General features: G+C 45.6%; 1 protein-coding gene across 21 annotated transcripts in view; it reads left to right on the top strand.

The window, feature by feature from the left end:
• Window positions 1-24,030, top strand: part of MAGI1 (membrane associated guanylate kinase, WW and PDZ domain containing 1) — a 410,797-nt gene that overhangs the window by 347,520 nt on the left and 39,247 nt on the right. For all 21 annotated transcript variants that reach the window (XM_019499610.2, XM_019499609.2, XM_019499608.2 and 18 more), the window contains 3 exons: window positions 2,401-2,583; window positions 4,478-5,098; window positions 22,108-22,139. In XM_019499610.2, the coding sequence (XP_019355155.2) occupies window positions 2,401-2,583; window positions 4,478-5,098; window positions 22,108-22,139 (836 nt within the window). The remainder of the gene's footprint in view (window positions 1-2,400; window positions 2,584-4,477; window positions 5,099-22,107; window positions 22,140-24,030) is intronic.

Here is a 24,030-nt window from a genome sequence, read left to right as displayed (position 1 = left end):
GCTGAGATGAGGTTCAGGTTGGGCAGTGGGAGATGGGAATTGTTATTGCAGCACTCTGTCTCTCCAGCACCCACAAGAGAGCTGGACCATCAGGACCTTTTGTAGCATCCGGGAAAATGTAACCCAATAGGACCAGTTTCTCCTTCTCTCAACATCTCACCTATTTTAAGTATCATAAGAACAGGGCAAGAACTGCCCAAACTTCTAGGCCTTATAGTGCTCGGTATAAGGATTCGTCATAACCATGAGTACAGTTAGGTGACCTGGAGATGAGGCTATCAAGTTCCTTCCTCTCGCTGCAATCATTGGAAATCTTTCCAGTGACTGCAGCATTTTTGCTTTGCCACAGATTTTTAATTAAGTGTGAGCAGGAAATCTGTGTCGATGTGGGGAGAAGGCAAGCAGGCAGCGTAAAGCCAGTATTTGCACGCTCTGCAGATCACGTGCCACAAAACTCTTCTCTCCAGCATGTGCAGTAAGAAAATATTGGGTCCAAGATAAGGCACTGTATTTTTTTTGTTGTTGTCACAATGAGTTGAACACTCCCCATAAATGACCCACATTTACCAGGATAAAAATACCGAGTCCTGGACCTGGTACAACAGGTCCAAGTGTTTGCCTGCTCGCTGGGTCAGCCTGTGTGGCCTCACTCAGGGAATCCTTCCCAAAGCAATCCCAGTTGCTTGTTCTTGATGCTGAAACAAGTATCTTCCATTCCTGCCTCCAGCACAGCCCCTTTGCCAGTCTCTGCTCATTTCCAGCCCATGGAGACCTGTGCAGTGCCTTTATGTAGCTGGAGCCTATAGATCAGGGGTGTTCAAATGCATTCGTCCCCCATGGGCCGGATGAGTGGTGTGGGGCTGGACCAGGCAAGCGGGATCTGGAGGGTCGAACTCTGCAGGAACCGCAACTCTTGTGCTTTCAAGCTACACGTAGCTCTTACCTGCTTATGGCTGAACATAAGTTTGGGGTTGTCTCAATACTTCCCCTCATTTGTTCCCCTTCCTGTTCATGGGGTGATGCAAAGTGAGCACCCTCCTCTTCCTCCATCTTTTGTAAGGCAGAAGCTTGCCTGGGTGCTCCCTGACAGGGTTTCTCACCTGCATCTTCCCTCTCTCGGATGCATCGCTCCCGTAACAGCTTTTTCTTTGGAGGTGGGGGTAGCCAAATTGTCACCTCCTCCACTTGAGACTCTGCACGTCTGGGAGTGCAGCACAAAGCCTGGATAACCAAAAGCTACCAGTCAGCAGCGTGGCTGGCAGCTTTGTCATGGAGCGTGTTAATTATGGCCTCTGTTGAATACACAAAATCGTTTAAAATGTATGCACCACCCCAAAAACACTGTAGCTGGGATACAAAAATGCAGCTATCAGTGTAATGCTTCCATATCCCTAGGTACCAGGCTCTTTTATTTCAAAGAGGCTTTAGGTGAGTCCTGAGCCTCATGCCCTGCTGACATTTTTCAAATGGGAAATGCTCTCTGCAGAGCTGTGTCACTGGGGGGGCCGGGCATCGCACAGAGCCAGCAGCTCCCTGGAGACTTGCCTTTGCCAGCCAAAGACTGCAGACGTTGTAGGAGTTTGCAAATGAGCATCGACCAACCTACTTACAGTACTTGGAGGGTCTTGCCGGTCCTGGAGCTGTCACCAGGGAGCTTAATGACACAGCCTTTTTCTTCCCTTCTGGGTTTGTGCCTTAAAATGAGTGGCAAGGGCAAAGATGCTGCATTTTTAGATGCTTTTATTCTATCTCCCCAGAACCACTTGCCTTCTAGGGTGCCTTCGGTCCATAGCTGGCTCCTGGAGACCCCTGGTGACACTTCTCCACTACAGCCAGTCTGGTCCAGTGGTTTCCGTGTGATCCATGCTACTGAGTACAGTGTTGCATGCATGTCAGGCAGACTGCAGGAGGGGGGGGAAGCCCATGCTTTAAATATGATCTGAAGGCCATGATTAGCCTTCACAGTTTGGTGGTTAGTCATTATAGGCAGCAGGGTTGGGGATGATACTGAAAAGGAGCAAGATCTTTTCAGAAAGCTTATTGGGGCTGGGGAGAGCTGTATTGCCCCTGAGCTGCTGCTTGGTAAATGGTACGCACTGTTACTCAGCTTAATTCGGAGGATGAGTATATACATGGGACTAAGTCTCTGCCTTGCCCACCTTTACCCCACAGTAAATTGTTCATGTGCCCATTCCTTGACCCACGTATAGCACTTTACTCCATGATGGACATCACTGGAGTGGATAGCTAGCGAGAGTAAAGTTGAGCACCGTCCTGTTCCCGTCTGTGCCTGCGCACCTCTGCGCCCATTAAACTCCTAGAAGAGCTTGGGGGAGTTAAAATGGATCAGATTTTTTTTTTTTCCTGTGTATTTATGGACTTTCAAAACTTTCTAAACAGGAAAACCCTTTTTTACACGGAATCCTTCTGAACTGAAAGGGAAGTTCATCCACACTAAGCTCAGGAAAAGCAGCAGGGGTTTCGGCTTCACGGTGGTCGGAGGGGATGAACCGGACGAATTTCTCCAAATCAAAAGTTTGGTGCTGGATGGTCCTGCGGCGCTGGATGGCAAAATGGAGACAGGTAACTGCTCGGGTGAAAAAGAAGAAGTAGTACTCCTGTTTGCATCTACAGAGCCTCTTTGTATCCTGGGGTAGGTAAAGATTGTTATAGCTCCATCTTGCAACAGCTGAGCGAATAGTTCATGGTCTTGTAGCAGGTCCTTGGCAGAGCTTGGGTAACAGATCCTGAAATCCTTGGTTCAGGACTTGGCACTGAGATGCTGAACATTGGGAACATAAGCAGCCACTTCTTGAGCCAGTAATTCAGGGAGCTGCCTGATGCTGCATTGCAATAATCACCCCAAGGTGCTGAGAAACAACGCAGGGTGTATCTGAGGGCTCTCATCTCTTCCCAACCCTTCCCTATCCACAACAGGATGGAGGAAGCACAAAAGGAGAGACAAGTAATAGAAAGCTTGACTCTTGTGACCGCAATGCCTTCTAGGAATCATGTCTCTATGTGTGTCTCCCATCCTTGGCTCCCATCACAGGCAGCATTGCAGGAAGCAGGATACAGAAGAGCTGGATGCTGTCTCTGCACCCCTTCGCCTGGGCTCTGACCATGCAGCTGGGGACACATGGGCTGGGGGCTCTGGTGCTCAGGAGAGCATCCTGGCATGGTCTGGGCCACTGCCCAGGGCAGGGCAAGATAAAGGGCTTTTAGTATAGATGTTGGGCAGGTTTGGATGTAGGAGCAACCACCAATACAGATCTACCCCTAGTGCACTGAAGAAAATGGATCTGATGGTGGTATTTTGTGGATGCATGGCTAGCTGAGCTCTTCTTATCTATCTCTCCTGTTGCATTTCCCATGCAGAGGCATTCAGGCCCCCTACCTTTTTTTTTTTCCTTCCTGCTTTACGTGCAATGTGTGTGCCCAGCACCACGGACAGCAAAGGGGCAATGCCTTTGCTGCGACTGCGACGGGGTGCCACCAACTCTTGGAGATAAGGTGCCACCAACTCATCTCCAGGCAGGCGGCTCGAGAGCCACAGCTCTGTTGTCTTCAGCACCCTGGCCTCTCCGCTACATCATAAACACATCGTAACTTCATCCATACTCAGGCTGGAGGATGGGGTCGGTGTGAGCCGCGCTCTACGGCACCACGTTTGTGTAGTTGGTAGTTGCAAGCCTTCTGTTTTATTCAGAGGATCTTCATTTTGCTTCAGTCATATGTCAGCTGTAGTGGAGTGTATAATAGTCAGCACTGAGCATTGCAATAAATGTTAAATGGGCCATATATTGTCACGATGTTTGAATTTTTTTTTTTTCAAATGAGGCAAGTTTCACTTTTTTGCTAAAAAAAAAAAAAAATGTCGGTGCATGCAAAAAATGTATATATGCAATAATTCTTTTGTGTGCAGATTGCCCTAAAATAGCTCTCACTTGCCTGGGTACAACAACTTTGGTCCCTTTGTCTAACAGGCAGAAAAGCATGTAAATGCTATTACTGCTTAGATGATTATGCCAGTAGAAGTCCGCGTGCCCTGCTACACATTACAGATGTTATGCAATTAACTGGTTAACCGCGCAATAAATTTAGACCAACCACAAGTTCAAAGTAATTATCCCACAATTAACTGGTTAATCACACAATAAATTTGGACCAGCCACATGGGCAAAGTAATTATCACACAATCAAAACGTCCGTCTAGCTATAAAGAGAGCCAGCCAGCTATGAAGTTAGTGCTTGAATGTGTGACAACTCTGTAGCCGGTTTCTGTCTAGCTTTCATTTGAATGTGTAGCAGGATGCTGTGAGAGAGAAAGCAGAGTGGTACCATTGGACTGAATCTCACCTGAAGATAGGAGTCTTTCAGCATTGAAAACAGCTGTTTTTTTTTTAAAAAAAGCGTGGTGCATGAAAGCAATGACCTGACCGTGTGTATCTGTTTGTTGTCTCTGTTTGCTCCGCAGGAGACGTTATAGTCAGCGTGAACGATACCTGTGTGCTGGGACACACACACGCTCAAGTGGTTAAAATCTTCCAGTCCATTCCAATCGGTGCCAGCGTGGACCTTGAACTGTGCCGCGGTTACCCTCTGCCCTTTGACCCCGACGACCCAAACACCAGCCTGGTGACGTCCGTGGCGATTTTGGATAAAGAGCCCATCATTGTAAATGGGCAGGAAAACTATGATTCTCCAGCAAGCCACAGTAGTAAAACAGGGAAAGTAAACGGCACAAAGGAGCCACGGCCAAGCAGTCCGACTGAGGTCTCTTCTAACGGATCCCATAGTTACCCCAATGATACTGTCTCTTTGGCTTCTTCTATAGCAACCCAACCTGAACTCATAACCGTGCATATTGTGAAAGGGCCCATGGGCTTTGGTTTTACTATAGCAGACAGTCCTGGCGGTGGGGGCCAAAGAGTGAAACAAATTGTGGACAGCCCGCGGTGCCGGGGCCTAAAAGAAGGGGATCTAATAGTTGAAGTCAACAAGAAGAATGTGCAGAGCCTCACTCACAACCAGGTGGTGGATATGCTGATTGAATGTCCTAAAGGGAGCGAAGTCACACTGCTGGTGCAGCGAGGAGGTAGGTCGTGTATCCCTTTTCAGTAATGCAAAAATGTTTGCTGTCCTAAATCTTTCTCTATGAACAGCCTTCGGGTGTACGGTGTAGAAAATGTCCTCCCCAAGTGGGTTCCCATCTTACTATAATATAATTCATTATTTCCATCTCTTTGGGTTGCAGTGGACACATATATAGATAGACTTATACACATGCATCAGATATATATGCATACAGTCTTTTTGGTAGAGAGCTTGTGATTGTTATGGTTACTTGACAGTTTCCATCGTCAATCCTGTTTTCAAATACTTGTACAAACTGGCTTTGGAGGCTCAAATTTCCCTTGTATCAGTCGTCAGAAAGCTCTGGGGACTTCTTAGGAGATTGAAGGGGTCAGAAAATTAGCAATAGTCTATGCATGGGGCATAGTGGGGGGGGTTTTCACTGAGAACTCAAACATACCCAAGGACAGATACCCTCCAAACTAGGAATATGCATAATTGTTGTGGGAGGGTTATTTTGTGGCTGGCCTTAGGGAGGGAGGTGGGAATTAAAATCTCCAAAAGCAGTCAGCCACTGGAAAAATAACTTCTGAGCATGCTCCGTTGCCATCCGTTCAGCACATAGACAGTAAGCTTCCCGTTGTGGTGTTGCAAAGCATGATGGTCTCAGCAAAGCCCGACAGGCTGGGACAAGCTTGGTTGAGCAATAGGCAGTCTCGAGCCCGTTTGCAGATCTGTTAAAAAGAGACCGACCAAAGAGCACCCATGCCTCAGCTTGGGAAATTAAGGGTACAGTATAACCTCATGAGTCTGGCATGCTCGGGACTGAGCATCTGCCGGAAATTTGAAAACTCTGGATTTTTTAAACCAGAGCGGCCGCCGGTCCCAGGGGAGGGGAGAGGTAGCGGCGGCCGGTCCTGGAGCGGTGGTATGGGATGGTGGTGGCAGCTGCCACGTGCAAGCTTCCCCCCTGCTGCCGCTACTCCCCAATCTAGTGGAGTATTAAAAAGTGCCAGATTTTCAAGAATTCCAGATATCTGATATCCAGATTTATGAGGCTATACTGTATATGAGCACAAGAGGCAAAGAGAGGTGAATAGGAGAAGATTCACCGAAGTTCAAGGCTGGAAGGGACCTTGAGAGATCATGGGGTCCAGCCCCTTGGATGATCCTGTGCTGATGAGAGCTGTGCACTAAAATAGCTGGTGATCCCACTTTTAGGTGACTGTCGCTTCTCTCCACCCTAATAATCAGGATCAAGCTTGGTGAGGTTCTGCACGTCTCATGATGCAGACTAGCGCTTCCCAAATGTTTCCTCAATACGACCCCTTTTATGACCCCTTTTCCGCAGCATGGCCCTTCACTCCCAACCCGCAGCCCCCCACAACCCCAGGTGCCCCTTACTCCCCACCCACTGCCCCCTTGCCCCACCAGCAGTGCCCAAGCCCAGGTTAGCACCCCACTTCCCCACGGGCGGACCCAGGGGGTGGGGAGGATGCAGGCTGCCCGGTGCAGGCTTGCGGCTCCCCACCCTGCTGTCCTCCCCTCGAGGTCTCTGCAGCCCAGTGGGCAGGACTCCTGTAAGGATACAAGCTTAGCAAAACCTTGAAACTTTAATTCGGTTTAATTTAGGGTTAAAGTTCCAGTGATTCAGCTACATTGTATTGCTAGGGGAGTAGGCAGATGTAATGGGGTGCATCATACCAGCCATGTGCCCTCTCTCCATAGCCTCTGGAGACCCATGTAGGTCTCTGTTGTACCACGATGCAAGAGGAGTGATGTCTTTGAGGCCGTGGAGACCCAGGCTCTGCTCCGTCCCCTGCCTTGCGCACCACTTTGTATCCTGTGTGGATACGTTCAGATTTTGGCACCTGCTGGCAGGTTTGAGCAGCGAGAGCTAAAATGAGCTCTGAGTTCGGTCCAGGAATATGCGCTGAATGCTACCTCCCCGCCAACCGGCGGGCAGCAGTTGGCACAGAAATCCTTTTCTTAAACCTTTCCAAATTGTTTTCATTGTTATCTTCATCAAGCCAGCAAGTGCTTGGAAATTTCCATGGGGGACAAGCTGTTTCCAGAGGGTGCACTGGATGCACAAACACATGGCCAGCCCATGGGGGGTGTCCAACATATTGCTGTACTTCGTTTCATTTTCATTTCAGTCCTGCAGTTGTTTCCTTTTAATCAGTCCCCTGACAAGCATCATGCTCACTTAACTGGAGCCGAGACAGAAATGTGCAAATGCGGGTCTCAGTAATATGGGAAATGCTTTTTTTCCCCTTGCAGCATCTCCTTGACTGGCAAGCCTGGGACCTGAATTTGCATATTTTTAGTTTTCATGTGCATGGGTGGAGCTGGGCATTTCTTTCCAAAGCAACTCTTGATGTTCAGTCTGCTTGAGCTGAACCTAGGAGAGACTGGGGACCCAGAGGGTGGGCCCTCAGCATTTTCTGAGACTTGGACCCCTTGAAGGCATCTCAGATGGGTCTATCACTTCTGGAAATGAAGGCCAGCAATTCTAGTGCCTTGCTCTAGTAATGGATGGATGCTCTAGTAAAGCAAATGCTTCCTTGTTCTTCCCACTCTTGAAGTGTTGACTATATTTTACATGTTAATAGTGAATCAAAAAGTAAGGACCTGAATACATTGAGTTTTATACACTGGTTTCTGCAGAATCAGAGTGACTTTTGAATCACTCTTTTACTGAGAGCCTTTAAAATATACCATAAGCCTGGTAAATGATTTATGTGCTTGGTAGCAAGTTTCTACATCTACAGTCAGAAGAGAAACATCAGGTATTATTAATTTTCCTGGAAAGAATATAAATATATCTGTTACTATCCTGCATTAGTGATATGAACCATAGTTGGCATTTAATCATCTTCCGTACGGCTCGGAGGTCTAATGAGAAGGCTTGGTCAGGAAATAAAAGTGGAGAGTTTTAATGGGAAAGTAAATGATCAATCACCGATCATATTGATGAATCTCCTTTCTGCCTTAATTCTTCCAGTATGCATATTGATCAACTGAGTGCATACAGATGGCTGAGAAGTTGCTAATAACTTCTCAGCTAGTGTACCAATCACCTTCCTTCATCTCTCGTTACAGGCCTAACGGCCTTGGCATTTGGACCTGATTGTAATGGCCTTGCCATTTGTGCTGTTGTGGTCCGGTAGTTTGAAACAGTCGTGGGCCTGACACGCAGTAGATAATTGAAATGTGCTTTTCTCAACATCAGAATAACGTTATCCTGTGAAGCTGTTCATTAGAGCTTGGCAGAACGTGCAGAGGTGATAGTAGGCACAACCTTGAAAACATCCTTGGAGAAAAAGTGGCAGAGTGTACTTGGCTAGAAAGCAGATGAGATCTGATGCGCTCAGACCCTTTCTACAGTAACTTTACCTTGCCCTATTTTTGCCCGTCCGGCCTCAGACAAGCGTCGCTATTTATTTTGATCCGATTCCAGAAATGAGCTCGGCTCCTGTTAGCAAGAAGCTTCTTCAAGTCTCTGGAAGTGTTTCTTCTGCGGGGTTTGGGGCTGGACGCCCTTACCTCCTCTTCCCTCTGCTGTCCAGAAAGGAGAGGTCTGGGAGAGTCTGCCCCTTCTTTAATTCTCATAGCGTTTGCATTCATTCAGACATCCAGTAATGCTGAGGCTGGTGCTCAGAGCTGTCCATAACGTTTGCCAGTAGTGGTTTACTAATCAAGCAGAAGAATATCAGAAAGAGATGCGCACAAGATGCGAAAAGCTCCGTCAGCTCCAAGCCACTGGTGTTCTCCCAACAATTAGGTGTAATTAAGATACGAAGTGCGTAGCCTGGGAGAGAAGCCTGAACAACATTTACTGTGACATACCTTCAGCTGAAGTTTTGACTTCCTGTAAGTAGATAGTTTGTGCCAACAAAGTCTTGCAGTTGCTTGTGAATGAGGGAAGGCAAGATGCTGCGTACAAAAGATAGGTCTGAAATTTTACCCTGGGTGCTACACTGCTGAAAAAATATCGCTACGCCTGCACTATCCAAAAGCCACTCCTAGGAATAACACAAGATGAGAGAAAAATGCTATTTAGGATTTGTTACATTCCACTACATCATTTGCAATTTTATGGAGCGGTGTGTAGGGCAGCACAAAAGTACTGATCTCTTTTCCTTGTTCGTGCATCAAAAGGTGCTACAAGTAAGTACATGCAAAAGTTCAACTGCGTGTGTGTGCGTGCATGCACATGTGACTGTGTGTGTCTGGGTGCTCACAAACACGTAGCTGAAAATTGCATGAATTAGTTCAGTCTCAATAGTCTTATAGTGTTAATGTTAATAGGCAAGAGCAGAAGGCAAGCGTAGCTTTGTTTTAAATATGTGTGACTGCACAGTTTCCTAGTAACACTGAAGTAGTCAAAGAAACCAACAGATTGTCCCAGATTTGGTGTTTTGGAGCTGATTCATGCAGTAAAATCCACTTTGTAGGAAGGCCTTGTCTGTACATGGAACTTGCCTGGAGAAGCTATTGTGGGAATATCTCCCCGTATGGATACTGTTTAGGGAAAAAAAACCCCAAACCCAAAAAAACCCAACTATAACAGAAGGGTAAATCCAGTTCCTAAGCAGTGTAACTATTCTGGGATAAAAGTTTTATGCCAGAATAGGCTGTCCACATGGAGAGCTAATCCAGAGTAGTTTATTCTGCACTAGCTATTCCAGTCCATTTTAGAGCAACCTCAGGCTATAGCCCCTTGGGCAGATGCACAGAGATGTTCAGTTTGCTAATAGGTTTCACTAGTACCCAATTTACATTTAATTGGAGAAAGACCTGCTTGAGAAATAGAGCTTGGTCTTTTGTGGAGGACCAGTTTGGTCAGTGTTTAGAGGGGAGAAGGAAGCCATAAAAATAACATCTCACTGTCTACCTACCTCTCTCCCTATATACCAGGTTTGAACCATTGCCGCCACTATAATATCTGAGTGCTTGGTAAGTAAAATTGGAGGCTTTGGCACAGTCCTTAGTCACGTGAGGATGGATGGTTGGGTCAAGTTGAAGGGTCCATAGTTTTGCTAATCGGATACTTCTGAACAAGTGCTGCCATAGTGCGGTGACTATGTTTAGCTCTTGGTGGCTTCAATAGGAAATAAGGGTTTTCAGCACCTTTCAGGTTCAAGGCCTGAAAGATGCATGTTGAGAGCCCACTCCCAGAAGAAACTGGGTCACTTTACCCAGCTTCTCAGGATTGCGGGAAGATAAATCATTAAATGGTAATAGAGCCAAGCAAAAAAAATAAAATAAAAAGCAATATCTAATCTTGCATCATTAGTCTTATATCTGCTTTTTAGTCACTTTCCCTAATGATGTGAAACCATCGTAATTAGAGCTGCAATTAGCTATTCGCCAAAGACTTGAACTCTGTTGAGCAAGCCGCTCTCTTCTGTTTGCCCTTTAGGCTTGCAGCAAGGAGCGAGGCAAAAATCGTGCTGCGTAAGTGCCTAGCTGCCAGAAAATTTCAAACTGCTCTAGCAGCTGCTGAATGGCAAGACACGGAGAGAGAGACTCCAGATCACGGGTAGAAGTTTGTCACTTGGGGTCAAGTGGCCGCCCCCAGTGTATGTGTGCATCCCTCGCTATGTACTCCTCTAAGCCAGACTTGGAAGAATACATCATGAGGTCTGAGGTTTTTTCAGCCTGTAATAAGTAAAAGCCAATGGATTTTTTTCCTTGGATCCACCCAGAAGCCCTCTGCTCCCCACCTCCCACCATCACCACCAGTCCAGCTTGTCTGGGAATGCAAGCATGTGTCTGGGCTAAGGATCGTGGCCCTAAGTTTCATTCTTCCAGCTTGTAATTCTGTGGGTGTGTGGAGCAGTGATCCCTCTGATCTGCCTGCGAGTAGAGATGTGCTCTTGCAGATTTGTTGAACGGGGGGAATTTACCCCCTGCGGCACCGTGCTTGTGCTTGATGCACGTTAGTTCCTCTCTTGTGTTTCAAAATGCACAATGCTGAGACTCTTGGTTCAGAGATGATACCTTTGATTAGACCAACTAAGCAACTGCAAAAAAATTATCGTTTTCTGCAAGCTTTCAGGCACACATGCCCTTCCTCAGGCTCAGGGAAAATTAAAGAGGGTCAAAAGTTCCCGTCAGTAGAAAATACATTTCAATTCAGTTCTGAAACTTCTCTTGTGTTTCAGAACTTGTGAGGTTTGTGGGGGGTTTTGTAGCTCGACTTGCACTGTCAGGCCCATCCAAACTCTCCTCCTTGTCTTCCTCTGGGTATACGTGGCGTGCTTTCACTTGTATTGAATTGTAAAAAGTGAGGGTTGGAAGGGAGCTCAGGAGATCGCATCTAGTCCAACCCTCTGCTCCAAGCAGGACCAGCCCCAACTACAGCATCCCAGCAAAGGCTTTGTCTAGCCAGGTCTTAAACACCTCCAAGGATGGAGAGTCCACCACCTCTCTGGGTAACCTGTTGCAGTGTTTTACTACCCTCCTAGTGAGAGAGTTTTTCCTAATATCTAACCTCAACTTCCCATGCTGCAGCTTGAGCCCATTGCTCCTTGTCCTGCCATCTGCCCCCACTGAGACCAGTCCACCTCCATCCTCTTTGCAGCCCCCCTGCAGGGAGGTGAAGGCTGCTCTCAAATCCACCCTCAGTCTTCTTTTCTGCAGACTCAATAAACCCAATTCCCTCAGCCTCTCCTCACCAGTCCTGTCCTCCAGCCCCAAACCGTTTTCATTCCCCTCCACTGGACTCTCTCCAATGTGTCCACATCCTTTCTGTAGTGGAGGGGCTCAAAACTGAGCACAGGACTCCAGATGTGGCCTCACTGGTGCTGAATCCTTCGTCCTTCGTGGTGGCTCTCTCAAATGCTAGTAGTCCAGACTGTGGCAGCCCCTTCAGGACACATCTATTTTCTGCATCTTTGTAAAGCTGCCTGAACCCTGCCATCTGGTGCGCCCAACTGACCCTTAACTCTTTTCAAATCCTACCTTCCCTTCCTCTTGGCCTCTGCCATGGATAAAACCATCAAAGCCTCCCAGCTGGTAATCTCCCCGTAGATATGTTCATCGCATCCTTCCTCATCCATTAACACCCCTGCCTATAGCTCTTGGCAGGTAACCAGTGTAAGATTCCTCCTGAATTCACATATTCCACGAGAGAAGGGTGTTCTGCTTTAAAAATGCCAAAAAATAAGGTGTGAAATGAAAAAATTATACTGTGATTAAGAAAATAGATATTTCATGCCTTAAGTGTTTAATTCTAAAAATTAGCTTTGAATGCAAGGTTCTGTATAAATTAGGAATCTAATTAGATTTTTTTTAAAATATTGATGAAACAATTTCACATCATTGTGAAACCCATCTAGATTAATATCAAAACCCATTGATTTTTTTTTAAGTTACCGTTTGCCTTGAGACACTCGTTTGGGAAGGAAGGAGGAATTCAGATCGGTGAAAATGTAGAGCCGGTCGTCCAATCGCATCAAGACAGAAAAGACAGACAAGTCATTAGACTTTATTCAAAATGAAGTTCCTCCCTTTTATTAACCAGTCTCGTAAAAATAAGTTAGGTAACAAGTTAAAACACCGTCTCTGGTTTAATAGGGTTGTAATATCTGATCCCTATTTATCATACGTTGTAGGGAGGTAGTAATCTGGGGCTGTAGAGCTGTCCAGATTTTGCTGCTCTGGCGTATAAAGGCACCCGATGTTAAATTGTTAGTGATTTAAAACCCAACATTTCCTTTTGTACTGTACATCAGCAGCTTGGTGGTACTTCTGCTATTTCAGAAAGAAGCAATGGGAAAAAAAATCATAGATGTCCACATCGTCTACATGAGGGTCAAAGCGAGTGTTGTATCAGGTGCCTGTCGTTCCTGTGCTAATACGGCACTTTTGTACCCACCATGCTTCTCCCTCCTCTGCATCTGATCGCTGCAGGTATTTTGGATGTTCAGGCAGAGTAATGCAGAGTAGTTGATCTGCGTTTTGGTTTTGATCATAAAATCATGTTTAAAGAGTCAGAATGGTTTTATAAACGTGCAGCCCCTGGAAACCAGTGAAGGAACTGGGTAATTAATTGGACTGGCACGATAATTTTAGCTCTTGGGGGATGTGGAAGGAGTATAATCCCTTGTGTTTACCAACCCCTGTAATAGTGCAGTGCATGTTGGATGCTGGAGCACAGCTGTCACAGTGATGTGGACAGTTCAGACCAGTTATAAAGTCAGGAGGGAAAACGGGATTTGCTAGAAGAAGAAATTGCCTGAAATCTTCCCATTGAGATTTTTTTTTATTCTGTGAACCATCTCATCTTTCAGCAGGGAATAAGTCCTTTATGTGAAGAAAAAGTGAGGCTGGTTTAAATGAATAGCTAAAGCTATGAAATACCACTTAAATTTTTGAACTCCCCCTGCCCCCCCAGGTTTTTGTGGGCTTGGTTTTATTTTATTTTTTAATAGTGACTTTGTAAACTTGGAGTAAATCAAATTGCAGAGCGTTGTTTTATCTTAGCTTTAATGTGATGTAACACAAGGTGGCACAGCAGAACCTAATACTGTGCCTTAAACAAGGCAGATTTCACTGGAAGTAAATCTGAGTTTCCTCAGCATTTTTCATACGCCCGCAAGTTGAGCAGACTTTGAATTCTCTGATCAGGCATTTTATTCTGGCATCTAAAACCGATTCTTTCCTCCTACCTTGAGCATGGCCAGCTTATGTGGCACCTTCAGGAGCTGCTAATTTGTGCGTAACCGAGGTTTCAGAAAGCCACTGTCCACTTCCAAGCTGGGTGCAACATCTGCAGAGAGACCGATTAAGTATAATAATGGGCAATAATGAGTTGCCTGAATTCAAGAAGAGGCCTCCATTTGTTGGTATAATAGATTGAATGGAGAGTCTTTAAAAGCAGCGGGGTTTTAAAAATGACTGGGGACAGTGGGTCTCTCTTAATGGTTTTGGGATTAATTTGATTTGTTTTTATTCCAAGACAGACTCTGCATTTCAGTAATCCAGGGTTTTAATAACTCAGGTGTCAGGGTGCTCCCAGAGATATGCCCTGGGTTTCTGTAAGCCTGTTGGGCCCCAGCTCCGTTGACTGGGTATGTCCAGGTTATTCATTTGCCCAGAAATCACGACGGACCAGAAAGTAACAGAGAAACAAAAAGGCTCGTTTCAAGGAAGAACAAATGGTTTAAAAATATTTGGAGCCCAATTCAACGTGTACGTACATTTTCTTAGCCTAGTTCTTTTCCCCGTGTACGGTCAGATGTTTTCCTCTTGGATGATGACGCTCCTAAGAGTGCTCTTAGTATCTTGCTAATGATGATCGCTCGTGTCATAGTAATCCCTTGAGACCTCAGTTGAGATCAGAGCCCCAGTACTTTAGGTGCTGGATCGCCTGCATTTGCCTTGAAGAGCCCGTGGCCTTGATAAACAGGCAGAGCTTGGGAGGAGAGGGGAAATCGCAGGAAGATGATGTGGGAGAACCCCAAATCACATGGCAGGTTGGTGGCCCTGTGGCCTGTTGGTGGACTGTCATGAATATATTGCCAGCAGTGTGGCAGAGAAACTACCTCCCTAAACTAGTTAACACACCTCTTTGTCTTTGTTAAGAAACACCTAGAATTAAATCCTTGAAATAGTAGCTGAATGCAACTATCCCTTATTTTAGAACAGCGGTTCTCAACCTTGTGAGTCCCAAGGCACCCCTTTGCAAATGCCATCTTTTCTGGTTTTCGCTCCTTTTTCTGGCTACAGAAAAATACTAGAGCAATTCTTCTGTTGCCAAGACCACAACAGGTCAGAATGTTTTTAACATTGGGGATTCCTATTTGAAACCTCTGGGTTTATCTCGTGAATCATGCTGGCACACCTAACACGGTGCAGCACCCTTAAAAGGCTCTCAAGGCACCCCAGGGTGCTGCAGCATGCGGTTAAGAATCAGTTTTAAAATATCAGGATCATTTTGGCCAGATCTTGGGGCAGCAGCCTGCCTGCATTACAACACGGTTGTCTTCAAGGAAGTTTTACCATCTGACTCCCTTAAAATCACTAATTTTGCATTGGTGCCCCAAAGGCCCCATTTGGGAGCAGAGGCTCATTATGCTGACTGATGTACCAATGTACACTAACAGGGCCTGACCCAAACTGAATGGGTTTTGTGTGTTAACATTATACGAGCCCTGGAGACAAAAACTCACTAAAAACTTGCAGCAGACAGCAGCAGACTGCCCCCCATGCATGAGTGTACTTCAGTGCCAGCCCTGGAGGGCACTCCTGTCTAGTGGTGAGAGGCATTTCAGCTTCGCCGCATGCTGAATCCTTGGCTTGCCTGCTTGACCCTCCAACAGGAGTGCCGGTTGTGCCACTAGTCTCTACCGACTGTCTTGGCCATGCTAGAAATTGAGCTGAGGCAGCTTATTGATTTTATTTGGCTCCATGAAGACAATTCAGGTGGCCACAAATTCTGCATTGTCAACCCCGGATTGACAGTTGACAGCAATGTCAACTCCAGATGGCCAAAAAGCATGAGTCCTGTTGAAGAAATCATGAGACTGGCTTTCAAAGCTGTGCCCTTATTTAGGGGGGCGGTCGGGAAACGTTGCATTCTTTATTAGTTTCTTCAAGATTTGTATTCTTAAGCTTTTCTCTCGGTGTGTAGATAAAGTTGTGATTCTTCTGTGAACGCGTGAATCTGGGAGTTCAGTCTTTAATAAAATTTTCATGATCTTAGCAGTAGTATCCTATGAATGGGCAAAACCGTCTTGGTCAGGGGTTGGGCTTCAACTGGCGATTCCCTACGGAAGGACAGATCCTCACAAGTAACCAGTATCATCATTATTTTGTATGTATTAAGAAAATTTTCATGATCTTAGCAGTAATATCATATAAATGGGCAAAACCGTCTTGGTCAAGGGTTGGGCTTCAACTGGCGATTCCTTATGTAAGGATGGATCCTCAATTAACCAATATCATTGTTATTCTGTATGTATCATCGTACTTGTTACACAGTTAAATATATGCATTTGCAGTAGCCAAAAGAACACATTTATTAAACAGCTTCTTTGTTGCTTTTGAAATGAACTCTTACTTGAGGCATGATCGAAGTCGGTATGTAGTATGACCAAAATTCTAGGTTTGGGGCATTCCTTCGGCATTTCAAACCAGAACGAGTAACTGAGCATAAACATGAGTTAACTTAAGAGCTACTAAGAGCTGCAACTCCTGTTCGTAGCTGTAATATGCTCTGCATTATTGTGCGCTTGCTTGTGCCAGTGGGTTAACAATACCTAAGTTGGTCTCCTGAAAACTGCTTTTCTCTAGCATTAACATTTTAGAAATGGAGCGTTTTTCATTTTGTTTGATGGTTACCAACCCCTGATTTATGGCGAGCCTAAACTCCTTCAGTGGAAATTATTCTTTGGCTTAGAGCTAGCTTTGCGTAGCTTATCTTTATGCTAGTGCAGTAACACTATTATAATGCAGATCACTATGACAAGCAGAAAAGTTATACATTTGCAGGGTGGGGACTTTTTTCCTTGATGGTGCTGTTTATGGCTGCATGCAGAACTGCATCTCTCTTCTTTTGCAAATGACTGTGATACGCTTCCCCTCAGCTGAGAGAAGTCTGACTCCTCTCCGTTTTTTGAACTGTGCCTCCTTTATTAAAAATTCTTTGGCGATGTGGAATTAGTTCCTCTTCCCCTCCCCCCTCCCCCAGCAGCATTAATGGCCATTAGTGTTAATTATTTAGACCTCCTCGTTCTGCACTCAGAAAGCATAGAGATCAGTGTGCGTTGCTGGGAAAAGACATGTTTACCCCCGGCTCCAGTATTTCACCCCACATCTTTCCAAATGTGCGTCCTGGTTGATGATATCCTTTCAATCAGCACAATGTAAAAAACACTATTGAGTAGGCTTGTTACTTTTTTATGCAGCAGGATTTTTCCCCGTAAATGTGAACCCTCTGACACAGCCCTCGGTGCTTTTTCTTGCGTTTTTATTAATCTCCTGCTAATTTTCTGCTGCCCTGAGTTCTCTGCTCCACACACAATAATGACTAAAACCAACTGGTGACCTTTCCAACCGAGCCACCCACTTCGCTTTGCTGATGCTTGCAGGTATTTCACAGGACGTCTGGACTAGAGATGCAACCCAGACATGATGCAGAGAGCCAGAGACAAAGCATATTGTCTTTTCCTTTCCTCTTTTCTGTGCAGAGATCCCTGAGCATCTTAAAGAGCAGTAGCCACCGATACTGCGGACCAGTGGGCATGCTTCTCATTTTGGGACAGATTCCAACAGACCTCAGTTTAATTTCTCCATCTTCTGAGATGCAGATGACCACTCCTAACTTCAGTTAAATCCCTCCTGGAATTCAAATAACTCAGCCCTTTTGATTCCTCCGTGGTCGCACACACGGTAGAGTTGGCATCGTTTCCCTTTAAATAGGTTGTGAGCCCTCTAGTGGTCCTCACCGTTTTCTTCGTTTTAGGAGCCACCGATGCCGTGCCCAAGTTGTCATTTGCATAATGAGCTTGGCTTTCCATCTTACATAGGTTAGTAAACCTGGACAGTTGGACCTGACCCTGTGCCCTGTGCCTCCTTTCTAGTCCATGTGTTGTGTAAAGACAAAAGTTGCAACCAACTCCTATTGTAAGAATCTGAGTGTAATATATAGGTCTGTCGATCGATCAATTGATCGATCTAAATAAAAGCAGGGATCCTGGTTTTCTCTGCTTTAAAAAAATCCCAATTTTTGGGGTGTGTATGTGTGTGTGTATCAGTGGTGTTTCATTGAAATCATGGAAAAACGTGGATTTGGGATTATTTTTCTTTAACTGAAAATTTGGGATTTTTTTAAATCGGAGAAAACCAGGATCCCTGTGTATTAGAAATGTCTTTCATAGCTGGTGGGCTTTCACATCATGCATTCAGGTTCTTGTCTGACTCCCACCACCACCATATCAGGGCTTTGACCAGTGCTTGTGACAGTGAAAATCAAACCTAACAGATCAGTGTAAGCTATCTTAAAATGGAAAAAAATATGCCAGTTCAGAGTACAGAAAATGGTGGTCTGTGGGCTACCCTACCCACAGCGCATCATCATGTCAAATATACCTGGAGAGGAAAGATATTGAAGCAGTGGTCTTTCATGGGGCAAAACTTGCTAAACAATTTACATTTTTTCCTGCAATGCAAAATTGCAGAATGCATTTCCTGCACTTCAACATGTAGCTGAGCAGATCAGTGAGGTCAGCTGTATGTAGAAACCTTTGGGAACACAGGAAGAAGAGAGGAAAAATGCTTTTTTGTGAAAAGCACTGCAATTCATTCGCTCATTCTGCATGTGTCATGCCAACGTAACATTGGTGCTGATGGTCGTATAGGAATTGCAGACTACAAGTCACCTGGAAGAAGCCATAATGAGCATGCTGCCTCTCTGGGTCTCACTGAGGGCAATTAAATGACCTGCTCAAGGTCGCAATGGGTGTCCATAGCAGGGCAGAGGATAGAACCCAAGTCTCCAAGGTGTTAAATTACATCTTTACCACTAGGCACCCTTCCTTTCACAATGAAAGTGATTGATAATTTAATTGGCCTGACTGTACCGAACGCACACCCATGCAAACACCCTTCGATTAACCCATTGTTACTTTTGCAGGTGACTCAGCGACGGTAGGTTGATTACTATCCCTTCTTGTGCTCGAAGATCTCACAGCAATCTCTGGTATTTCTCATTAAGCCATTGCATTATCACATCCTTATTGAGAGGAGAGTAATTTGTGGTTCTAATTAATTTAATTTGAGTCACATGTGCGTGTGTATACAAGGGCTATTCTTCCCTGTTCCACAGGGCTTTAGCTCATATTGACAGTCTTTATCAGGTTGGCCATTATTATTATTATTATTATTATTTTTAGTCGTTGCTAAAACTATGATGGTGACAGCTTCCTTTTGCCTCTTTGAGCTTGTTTTGCCAAGACTGAGATGATACATTGAGACGGTGTCTTAATTAAATGCATGTTAGGTGATTCTGTGGGAGTGAAAGATGTCATAGGGGCGACAGCACAGAGAAGTTACAAAATAAGAAGCAAAACACATATATCCCCCAAATTGAGCTTTAACGACAACCTACCGTGACTCTTATAGGGAAGAGCAGGTAGTCTTCATTCCTTAATATGCCTGTGTAGTTGCAGTTCTCTGCTGGGATTGGCAGCCAGGTTGCCATGCATGCGTTTGTGTGTGTGTGTGCATATAGGCATGCATGTGCACGCACGCGCGTGCATGTGTGTGTATGTGTGCATGTTTTGGAGGTGCATATTAGCCAACTGGAGACTACCACCTCACTGTACATAAACCTCCAGGCAGTCGGTAGACAGCAGTGACTTCCAGTCATTGCTATCCTAAATTCGATTCTGCGTGCAGTGGCACCTGGCCAAAGGTTATGCTTTCCTTCCCTAACGCCATTAGTTGCCCACACAAGGCAAGTGTATTCCCATTAGCAATCCCACCCCCACCTCTCATAGCTGTGGTTTCTGCAAGCAGAGGATGTACCTTGCTCTTGTAGGCTGCACCCCCTCCATCGGCCAGGAATAAATAGGATAAATTGCGGTCTATGATCCGCTGACTTAACCCACAATGGCAGGAACTAGAAGTTTTTGCAGTAAGCCCTGGTATAAATTAATAAACAACTTTTTACAGGAAAATATTAACATGAGTTATTCCCCAGACTCTTTAAGTTTCTCCTGCGCAAGCCTACGGATGGTTTTTGGAACATCTTCTCCAGATGCTTAAATTGGTTAAAAAGTCAACAACTGCTTAGTCTGCATCAAAGTCCAAAGCTGAGCAGTGACGCTGTAAGATTCATGGGCCATCGAAGGGCCTGCCAAACTATATCCTGGTGTGTATACTCCATCAGTGGGTTTTTCTTTCCAGCCATTTTCAATCTCCTGGGGATTACAACTGTTGAAACTAGTGACAGATTCCAAAGGAAAGTTTTGTTCCGTAGTTTCTGTTTGTTAAATGTTAGCAGTTGATGGTTGCCATGCAATACGTTCAGCGTCTGGCTCACTTGAAGCCTGCAGCTCGGTTGCATCTTCCTTCTTTAGTATTTTAAGAGGATCTAGATTGCTGTGCTTACCAACATTGGCTCAGGTATGTGCTTAGTACATGTGGAAATGCATCTCTTCCATATATCGATCCCCTCCGTAAGATTACCTCTGGGAAAAGAGTGAAAATAGATGTAGTTGGGAGAGACCGTGCTTGTTGCACAATGTGACTTCCCATGAAAACTGCGAGAGCTTTATAGTCCGAGTGGGTTATGTGGATGCGGTCGCTGTCTGCAGAAACAAAGCTGCCTCTTAATTGTTTGGTCCGAACAGTTTTGATGTTTCATTATCCCTCAATCAGTTGGTGCCCTAAGGGACAAGAGCTATTTGCTGGTAATACACTAAACAGAATCAAGCTTGGAGCACTGCTAGTCCCTGACATTTGAAAACATTTAATTTAAAATACAGGCTCGAGTATTTGGGATTCTCCAGTCCAGATTAGACCAGCCTGTCAACAAGCAGTTAAGTGGGCACTGTCTGCCACTTGCTACTATATGGATATTTGTATTTGGGGCCGGCATCTTTCCACTTACCATAAAACGAGGTTCTCCCCGCACCACGTCGTCTTGCTGTTTCACATCTTGTTCTACTTTCTGTAGAAAAGTTTGACAGGAGCGTGGCGTTGTTTTTCTCTCTTAGCGCAAACAAAATGCATGATGTAGACAACGTAAGGAGGCGTAAGTGCCACGTAAATCACATCCTAAAGACAAAAGCAGATTGCAGACACCTGAATTACTGAGCACTTGATGTGCGCTGTCGTCTCGGTTTTGTGTTTATGTTTGTTTGCCTGCAATCAAAGCGAAACATCGAGTGGGGTTATTTTCTCTGTTTCCCCCTTCCTCCCCCCCTGTTATCGAAAACGCTTTTGTCTTTTCCGCCTGCTCAAGGAAATAGCCTCTTCTGAGCTGTAGGTCAATTCCCGCAAGGAGGCACATCATTATTACTGGGCATTGTGCTACCTATTGTGGTAGCCCACTTAAGGTCTCCCACGTCTCTGACCTCATCACTGGCTCATCCTTGGAGATCCTTCTCCTGCACCCTTTCAATTTTTTCTTCATTTGCATGTTCATCGTATGACCCCCTCCCCCTCGTTACCATCCTCTCCAGCTACCAAATAATTTCACCTCCAGCTACTCCATGTAAGAAATCAGTAGCCTTCTGTTTTCAAGCTGCAGCAATTGGAGGTCACAATTGACAGCTCATGTCTCTATTTGCGTATCGTTATGGTGGGGGGGACTCGAAAAAAAAACTTGTGTTTTGTCTATAACATCTATATTTGTAAATGATCTTTTTTTAGGGATAAGGATTATCCTGTTTGGGCTTTTGTTTCACTTGGCGGGGCCAGCTGGAGCGTCTCCTCCAAAGCCGATAGATTTGAAACGGCAAATTTTCTATTTCTAGGGAGGCACTTTTCCAGGGGGGGTTGGGTTGGGTTGGGTCGGGGGGGGGGGGGGGGGTTAGAAATCAACCTGTTTCTCTTCTGCCGTTCTGATTGGTGCGATAACATTGACAAGCCGATCGCGTCAAAAGGAAATATCCTTGGCTTAATTGTAAGCTAAGTCTCTCTTAATCCAGGGGAGCATTTGAGATTCTGTCCAAGTGTTCAATTTCCCAGGCCGCTGAGGTCTGTGAATTTCTCTCCCCAGCCTCCAGGCTGCTGCAGCACAAGTCAGCATAGCTAATGCAGATAGATCTCTCCCCCTCGCACTCTCCCTCACTCGCTCCCTCTCCCTCTCCCGCTCCCACTCCCTCTCCCTCTCCCTGCTTTGATTCGATATGAACAGACTGGTAACTCCAATGCCAGAGCGAAATCTGACATAACTCTGCAGATGGCTACGTTCGGATGATACACCTAGGGATTTTTTTTTTTAAAAAGGTAATATTTGTATGCTAACGTTTCTTTTTTTTTTTTTTTCCCCTTGTTGCCATTTTTCAGGACTGCCAGTCCCAAAGAAGAGCCCAAAGTCGGTAAGCACTCTTTCTATGTGTGTGTGTGAGTTCCTTCTGTTTGTCTCCGTCGTAAGGCAAGGGGCTTGCTTGTATGTTGGGCTTTCCCCCCCCCCCCTTCTCGTTATTATTATTTTGGCATGGGTTGTTTTAAGTTGTCTGGTTGTTGCCACAATGCCCACCGTGCAGGGTGAGATGAAAGAGGAAAGCTGTGCAGGAAGGGAGCTTGCCTGCAAATACAGCTGGAGATGCACAGATCCTCGTCCCCAACGGATGAGCCGCTCGGCAGTTTAAGTTACCCCCCTCCTCAAATGTCATTGTTTCCTTTCTTTGCAAGATGGGAGGCTCCACCTTCTTTCCAGAGAGCAATTCCCATCGGAGGTGTCCGGGGACTCCAACCTTTGGCATTAACTCGGAGTCTTCTCATGCACCAGTAGATGAATTATTTACCAACTACAAAAGCCGGGCAGTTTACAGGGGGGGAGGCCAGGTGCAAGGTGCGTCTCCAGGTTCGCAGGCATGCCGTTAGCTGCCGTGAGACTGGGAACATCTGGCTCGCTGTGTGGGGGGCACCCTTTGTTCCTTGGCTCGCCTTTCGCAGCGTTTCGCTCTCAGTGCGAGATCCTTTTCTTTAGGAAACGCGAAAGAGAAAGCAATGATTTCCTGTCCTTTCTCATCTGGTTTCCACGTACAGCTGTTACCTGGTTGACATGCTAGATAATAGCTTGGAGACTCTCCTCTAAAGTGTGCTAAAAGCCCCGCTCCTCCAGCGTTAAGAGCTGAATATGCTCTTTTGAGCCAGGAAAAGGGGGCGCTTGTTTTATAGGGAATGAGAGGTTAGCCAGGTGGATTTGAAAGGGGTTGATTCCTGCACAGCTTTGCCGTGCCGTGCCGTGCCATACGGCAGAGTGAAACTTCCCCGACGGTCCGCCGTGGGTGCCGGCAGCAGCAGCCCGTAGCCGTGCAGCCCGGTGAGAGGTTTAATATGGAAATGAGCAGCAATCTCCTGCTTTTAATATGAGTTCCCCGTTCCTCCTAAAAGATAGCCCTGAAATAATTAATGTGATTCCCGTGGCTCAGGGGAGCGCTGATTAAAGTCACATGACTTCAGGCCTATACCATTGTCAGCTTGCATTAATGTTGAGAGGGAGAAGAGCAGTTTGCGCTCACGCTCCGATCACAGAAATGTCAGGCCATATGCATTTACTTCTGTGTCATAGTCAAAGATTAATTCAGCCCTTGGTAAAATAGAAACAAGTGTGTAAAATATGTACAAGCCCAGCAGATTTTTTTTCCCACCCCCACCCCCCCGGCTGCGTGTTTCCTTTCCTCCTGTCAAAGCAGGTTTCTCTGAATTTGATTTAAGATAGTGTAACCCTTGTTATTAAACCAGCTCTGGGAAATGAACTTTGAGTTTTAAAACTGGGTCCTCACACAGGATCAGATCAAGCAAAATCTCCTTTATTAATGAGAGGCTGTATTAAGCACCTGTCTAGTGAACGATGGTTCTTCAGCAGCATTTAAATCTGTGCAACATCTAAATCCACTTAGAGATTACCCTCCTTGGATGAAGAGTGAGACTGTTTGCAAACAGGTGTCGTCCTGGAGCCTTCAGTGAATCCACCAGCCTCAGGTGCAGCTGGTTTTTTGTGGAGGTTGCTTGCAGAAGCTGCTTTGCTCATTGAAAGCTGCCCAATTCTTTGGACATTATGCTCCTGGAAGTCTGCTTCCTCTCCTGCCCTTCAGTATTTTTCACCAAAGCCATACACCTGTGGTTCTCAACTTTTTTGGACTTGGGGCCCCCCGCTTTGGACTTGGGGCCCCTCCGTAACTTTGTGAATTGAGTAGGACCCAATTTTAAAATCTAATTTATAGCTTTATAGATTGTGGATGGTCCTGCTTCCTTTGGAAG

This window comes from Alligator mississippiensis, chromosome 12 (assembly GCF_030867095.1).
Source record: "Alligator mississippiensis isolate rAllMis1 chromosome 12, rAllMis1, whole genome shotgun sequence".
Lineage (NCBI taxonomy): Eukaryota > Metazoa > Chordata > Crocodylia > Alligatoridae > Alligator > Alligator mississippiensis.
Note: the sequence above shows the minus strand (reverse complement) of the source record. Positions and strands in the feature narration are given on the sequence as shown.